At 39.6% G+C, this 7,565-nt stretch overlaps 1 protein-coding gene across 1 annotated transcript in view; it reads right to left on the bottom strand.

Moving 5' to 3' along the window:
• Positions 1–3,663: 3,663 nt before the first annotated feature.
• Positions 3,664–7,565, bottom strand: part of LOC110022569 — a 5,475-nt gene continuing 1,573 nt past the window's right edge. Inside the window, exon 2 of the mRNA XM_020721580.1 lies at positions 3,664–4,069. Coding sequence (XP_020577239.1) covers positions 3,664–4,069 — 406 coding nt within the window. The remainder of the gene's footprint in view (positions 4,070–7,565) is intronic.

The following is a 7,565-nucleotide window of genomic DNA, read 5'->3' as shown; positions in this document are numbered from 1 at the left end:
TACAGCACTTGAATTCTATAACGGTTCCCTAAGCACAAAACGACAAACCACAAGGAAAAATATTGATACGCCAACAACAAATTTTCATCATCCAACACGAATCTCAAGGCAACCTTTTAAGTAAGAAATATTCAAACTTCAATTAAAAGTCATCTAGTGCTCCGATTTCAGCAAACTTATAGTCAAACTGACCGACTCGATAAAACAGACATAATGATATCAAAGTTAGTATAATCCGAATCAAATCAAGCCAAGATTAAATGACTAAATCATTTTTGGAAGATTTCCGAACACATTTGAAAGATCAAACAAATGTCGAATTCAGCGAGTTCATACTCGAATCAAGCGTCTCGACAAGGCAAATCCAACGAGCCCATGATTGCCCAATTCCGACATCATTAAGACACTCAAATGTCCATCAAACAATCGAGGGAAGCTCTCGGGACCGTCCGATCAAAATAGTTTATATTCCTGCATTAATTACACCCATAACACTATAAATATAACACCAACCCTCACATGAGAGGGGGTGGCTTGAGAGAGAACTTGAAGCTTTGAGAATGAGCTTAACTCCAATATCATCATTATCATCGTCTACCTCCGTCGACCACCACCGACCGGCCGTCGGCGACCACCTTTGGTCGCCGACCTCTGTTGACCACCGTCGGCCACCGTTGACCATCGTCGATCACCACTGACCTCCCTTGACCACCGCTGACCATCATCGACTGTCGTCGACCATCGTGGACCTCCGTCGACCACCACCGAAAGGCATGACGATCGTCATCGATTGTCGTCGACTACCGTCGATCACCGTCGACCACCGACTGAAAGCCCATCACTCGACGTTGTAACTTAGAAATCTAGTATCCCTTTCTCGTTTGTGGGACAAGTGGTCTCTGTAATCATCAACCTATAATGGATTTTTGCAATTGGGTCATACCCCGTGGTTTTTTCCCTTTACGGGTTTTCCACGTAAAAAATTCTGGTGTCATCATAGATTGTTTCCCTTTTTATCTGAGCATGTGTTGAATACTCATGCAACGTTAAGACGATAATTCACTACTCTACCGCCGCGAATTTTTTAGCACATATTAGTTTGACGCTATTTGTGGGAACGTTTCAATCCCACAACTAAAGTGCTTACGTGGTTTTCTACATGACCACTAGACAATTTTTTTGATAACGGAGCATCCCACTCAAACACCCATTGTTCCAAGAACAGTCAAGAAGTCAAGGGTGGCATGCTTCTTCATCTTCCCACCCTGGAAGTCATCGCCCTGGAAGATGATATCCCGCCAACGAAGGTGTTTCAGGTCCTTCAATAGAAGATCGAATGTGTAGAATGGAGGAGTTTCAACTAGAGATCTTGCATTTCCTACGCGGGGCTCAACAGTCGCTGCCTACACCATTGGATAAAATTTGTTTATCATTAACTCCGCGACGTACGAGAAAGATACCGCTCTGAGGAACTCGTTCAGGCCCGCCTCCTCAAGAAGGAACACATCCCCTATCAGCTCGTGATGCTGAACTCCTAGATACCGCAAGCTCCACCCATCCATCTCGTGCAGCTCATCTGACATCGCCACATCTTCCTGCCATTCCAGATGATGTCATTCGTAATGAACTACGATGCCTCGTCCTGGAAAATTTCCCCTAGAAAAAAAGGATCAGTTCTACACTCACTGTAACATCCATGAATCATCTCCCTTAGCGGATGCAGTCCTCCAACACCCCATCCTGACAGGCTTTAAGCTTTCGAACATCGATACATATGAAGGGATAACCGACCCCTATGAGCATATTGATCATTATCGAACCATCATGCACATTCAGTGTTCCTCTGATGCGCATTCGTGTCAAGTGTTCCCGGCTACTCTTAAAGAACAAGCTCGAACCTGGTTCTACTCTCTGTCAGGGGGCACTGTAAACACCTTTAACAAGCTTGTCAGACTGTTCGCGGAGCAGTTCATCGCAAATCGAAGAATCATCAAGGATTCATCCCATCTCTCGGGAATTCGTCAAGCGATGAAGAATCACTGAAGGACTACTTCCACAGGTTTTCTACTGAAGCCTGACAAATTTCGGGAGAAGGTCCAGAGTTACTAAGAGGAGTCTTCCTTACTAAGAGGAGTCTTCCTTGGGGGGCTCCACCCAGAACCATTCTACTCATCATCGATACGGGAGACAGTTCATTCTTATGGTGACCTTTTTCACTGTGTTGAGGCATGAATCTTTGCATATGAGGCCATCATTGCTCACAAAGAACAATTTGAGTGATTGGGGGGCAAGCACAAAAATAATGTCGGGGATACCAATCAAATCTCACAGCGAAAAACGTTTAGACCACAGGGGAATCGTGAGCAACGATCAGAAAAAGAATACACGTCACTCAACATGTCGTGTGTTAATATCTTAATAATAATCAAGGATGAAGAGACTGTCAAGTGGCCAAAGCCGTTAAGAAATTCAAATGGTGGAGATCAATCTTAATATTGACATTTTCACCGACATTCAAAAGAAAGATGTTTTCAATTAAAGAAAAAAAATGAATGTCTAATACGGCAAGGTCACTGAGTCGCTACTTACAAGAACAATGTGAGGGGAACCAGAAGAGAATCGTTGGAGTTATCGAATGAGAAGTATAACTCCAACTCATATTATCTGAGTAAAAGACTGGCTTATAAACTCTTAATTTTATTTTAGCAAAATTTTCATGTTGCTTTAAAATGTCATTTCATTGAAATTTTCTTATTTTCTCATGAAAGATTTTTGTGCAGAAAGCCCCCTTGAGGATGGGAACCTACAATGGCCCTAAAAGTCAAGCCCAAGAGGCAAGACTCGACCAGAAGATACGGTACTCCTAAAAGTCAAGCCTAAGTGGCAAGACTCAATGAGAAGCTACCATGCCCCTGGAAGATAAGCTCAAGAGGTAAGTCTCGATGAGAAGTTAGTAGTTGACAGGGTCATCACTAGAAAGACTTTATGAGAGCAAGTGGTTGATAGGGTCTCAACTCAAAGTCCTCAGAAGGTTACAAGTCTTAGAAGGCACAGGTACACTCAAAGACCTCAGAGGGCTACAAGCCTCAGAAGACACATGTACATCTAAGACCTCAGAAGGCTACATGCCTCAGAGACAGGTACACTCAAAGACCTCAGAAGGCTCAGAAGAGACACGTACATCAAAGACCTTAGAAGGCTACAAGCCTCAGAAGGCACATGTATACTTAAAGCCCTAAGAATGCTACAAGTCTCAGAAGACACATGTATACTCAAAGACCTTAGAAGACTACAAGCCTCAGAAGGCACTGATACATCAAAGACCTCAGACGGCTACAAACCCTAGAAGACACAAGTGCATGTAAATTCCTCAGAAGGTTATGAGCCTCAGAAGAATTTTGCACAATTAAGAAGCCACAACAATCGTGGAAGCAACAAAAAAATACATCGTTATGATCTACAATTGTCACATCATATGATTAAAAAGGCTACAAATATCAACATATACATGTACAAGGGCTACAACGAATCAGTTCATCTTCAATTAGAGTCGAAATTGCCTTCCTAAAATTTCAGTATTTTTTATCATCATCAAGGGGTCTCCAGATATCGCCACCACATAAGGATGAAAATTCCCCCTCATGGCGAGGCGAGAAAACTACATCATTTCTTCATCACTTTCAGAACGTACAAGAGCGGCACGAAAATCTCCTTCGGAATATGTGACGCTCCTCCACAACGCGACGTGTCGCCACGACGCCCCGCGACAAAGCGTTGTCGTGATACCCTGCCATGACGCTCCGCCGCAACGTTTTGCCGCAACTCTTCGCCGCAATATCTTACCGTAACTCTTCGCCGCAACGTTTTGTCGCAACCCTTCTTCACAACTCTTAGCCGCAACATTTCGCCGCAACACTTCATCGTAACGTTTTGCCGCAACGAGCAACGAGAAATAAGATCTCGTTGCTTGTTTGCTACGCAGGTCAGGGACAACTTTCTTCTTTTGGGAAATCTCAAATCACCTGCTAGGCAGGGATGAGAACTCCACAAAGTTTCTCCTCTCATTGGCCTATTTATAGGCTAAAAAACTCCCCATATTTATGATAAAATTTATTATAGTCATTAAAAAAAAAGAAAACAACTCTTCATTAAAAAAAAAAAAAACAGCTCTTTATTTTAATTTTTTTTTTCTTAAATAAAATAAAAAACTATTTCTGCAATAAAAAATATAAATATAAAACTGTCTTTAATTTTTGTTTTTTAAGTTCACTTCTCTCTAATTTTTTGTTTTCTCTTTAATTTCGGTCTGGCCGGCCTGCTGGCCCGAAAGCACGGCCTGTTTAAAAAAAAATTAGAATTTTAATAATTTGCTCAAGATTCGAACCCTGTCGAGAGAAAATGAACTCACTAACTGAGCTATGCTAAATTACATTATCATGTTTGGTTGTAATTTGCTCTAATCTAAATAGAAACTTAATAAACTATAATAAAAAAATATATGCCTCATAAAAATGAAAAATCTTTAGTATCAATATTTTCGGCCGACTAAATTGGACTCTCCCAAAAATAGGGGGGCAACGATACACAAACAAATTTTCATCATCCGACACGAATCTCGAGGCATGACATGAATCTCAAGGCAACATTTTGAGCAAGAAACATTCAAACTTCAATTAAAAGTCATCTAGAGCTCCGATTTCAGCAAACTTATAGTCAAACTAACTGACTCGATAAAACAGACCTAATGATATCAAAGTTAGTTCAATCCGAGTCAAATCAAACCCAAGAGCAAGTGAGTAAATCACTTTTGGAAGATTTATGGACACATTTGAAATATCAAACGAATGTCGAATTCAGTGAGTTCATACTCAAATTGAGCGTCTCGACAAGGCGAATCCAACAAGCCCAAGATTACCAAATTTTGACATCTTTAAGGCACTCAAATGTTTATCAAACGCCGTCCAATCGAGGAAAGCTCTCTGGATCATCCGAGCAAAATAGTTCATAATCTTGCATTAATTGCACCCAGAACACTATAAATAGAGTCTCAACCCTCACATGAGAGGGGAGGCTTGAGAAAGAACTTGAAGCTTGGAGAAAGAGCTTAACTCCAATATCATCTCTGTCACCGTCTACCTCCGTCGACCACCACCGACCGTCGGCGACCACTGCCGATCACCACTGACCTCCGTCGACCACCGACGACCGTCATCGACTGTTGTAGACTACCGCTGACCTCTTTCGACCACCACCGACCATCATCGATTGTCGTCGACTACCGTCGACCACCGTCAACCACATACTGAACGCCGTTAGTTGACGTTGTAACTTGGAAAGCTAGTAATCATTTCCCGTTTGTGAGACAAGGGGTCTCTGTAATCATCAACATATAGTGGATTTTTGTAACTAGGTTAGGCCCATGGTTTTTTTCCTTTACGGATTTTTCACGTAAAAATTTCTGGTGTCATCACAAATTGTTTCCCTTTTTATCTGATTGTGTGTTGAATACTCATGCAACGCAGACTATAATTCATTACTCTACCGCCGCGAATTTTCCAACACGCTTCAAAGATATTGCTGAACATATTTTTGTAACAACTCTGATCACTGAACATATTTTTGTAACAACTCTGATCAGCATGGTGATGAAGTGACTGATAAAACAAGCATGAGATAATAGATAAATTTTGAGGTAATGATAGGTGCTTTGTTTGGTCATTTTTGGGATGAGTAATAGAGCAAACTAATAAGAAAATGAGCAATGGACAATAATCATCGATGACCATTAAATGCTGATTGTTGGCACATATTGCACACTGATTGATGGGGAGCATATAAATGCATTCTAAAATCTAACGATAATTAATTATCAATATGATCATTTGCTTGATGGGAGGAGAGATTAAGGATCGGTTAGGGTAGCTTTCTGGCAGTTTTCATTTTCAGATTTTCACTGTAATTTTATTTGGGAATTGTTTTATTGCTGCTTAAAGAAAGGTTAAGGGATATAAATTATTTTTTTCAACCTAACATTTTATAGTGTGGTGTCTGTCAGAAAGTTACGGTTAGACTTTTTTAAATTAAACTAAATTTTAAATAGACGCCGCAGTTTTTTAAATAACAGTTTCTTCTGCAGCAGTTTCACAACTACTTCTTAAAACTGCTAAAGTTGCCCCAAACTGGCTCTAAGTGATTGAGAAAATAATAATTGAATATTAATGACTAATGAATGTTTATTAGACTTCATCTTTAGTAAACATCAAACAAAAAAGGTAAGGAATATCAAAAATTTGAAGGCAATAGATGAACTTGATTATTCTTTTGATAAAAAAGGAGTTCATGAGATCCAAAAATTGAGCATCAAAAGTTTATATGATGCATCACATTGCTTCACTCAATGCACTCTTCGTTTTTTTCTTTTTGAAGGGTGTTTGTATACTTAAGCCTGTTTTACATGGTAAAGTAGCTAGTTAATGCCCGGCTCCATCAGCTATTTAGTGGAGCATTATTCTGATACGGTTTTACTTATAAAGTTTCCCATTAATCTCTCGTACTTTATGCTAATCATACAACTTAAATTCTCACATAGATGCTTAGGGTTAGCAAAGTGAAAATGATGGTTGGTTAATTGTCTAATAAATGAGCACCGTGTTCTTTGGGAGTGCGTAAAGCTAAAGCCACTTGCTTACGAGTTTAAGAAGTTTTCTATTCATTATTTAATAAAAAAAAACGAAAATAATAAACAAATAAAATATATCAGTGCTGATTCTGGGGAGATCTAATGGTTCAAAAAAGATGAGTATGCTAAGAGAGTGCTCACCGATTGAAGCACAAATGACCAACTTACCCGACCGAATGCAGTCGTCCGAGCCAAAGCTAGCAAGACCAAAACTGACTAAATCATGAGGAGGACAAAAAGACGTTATATCAGAAATGAGATAAAGAGACTCTTTGTTTGAGTCAACCACCATGAGAAAACCAGACTGAGAGAAGACTCAATCTCTCATCATCTTCAATCATGCCAGGAACAACCAAAAGCCTCTCCATCTATTATCAATAGTCTACAATCATACTAGATCAACTGACCGGCAACGCCGACTAAGCTTAGTCGACTGAACCGATCCTACTAACTCGAAGCCAATCCATCTCAACAGACCGAGCCAGAAAACAGCCGAACGACAGATTCATACATGTAAAATACCAAGAATACCCTATACAACACCTTTTAAAGCAGGGTCAAAAATATAATTTCGTCATACTATACTCTCTCTCCTATAAATAAGAAGATTATTTTGTGAATAAACACACAATTACTATTCTTCACTCTTCATTACCCTCTATTCCTTAGATGTGATTCGCATACAAATTAAGATTCAAGTGGTCCAAAACTCCAAAAACTATTAGTTTCCATTATTCCGTGTAATATCCAAGTTTCAATTATAGATTCTTCACGACGAATATCCTTCGTTATTTCATAGAGTAAGGTTATTTCATAGAGTGAGGAAAAAGATGGCATCTTGAAAAAAAATAATTAGGATAGAGCTCAAATTATTTAATTTTTTTTT

Source organism: Phalaenopsis equestris, unplaced genomic scaffold (genome assembly GCF_001263595.1).
Source record: "Phalaenopsis equestris unplaced genomic scaffold, ASM126359v1 Scaffold000197, whole genome shotgun sequence".
In the NCBI taxonomy this organism is placed as follows: domain Eukaryota; kingdom Viridiplantae; phylum Streptophyta; class Magnoliopsida; order Asparagales; family Orchidaceae; genus Phalaenopsis; species Phalaenopsis equestris.
This window is presented reverse-complemented; position numbering and strand designations above follow the sequence as displayed.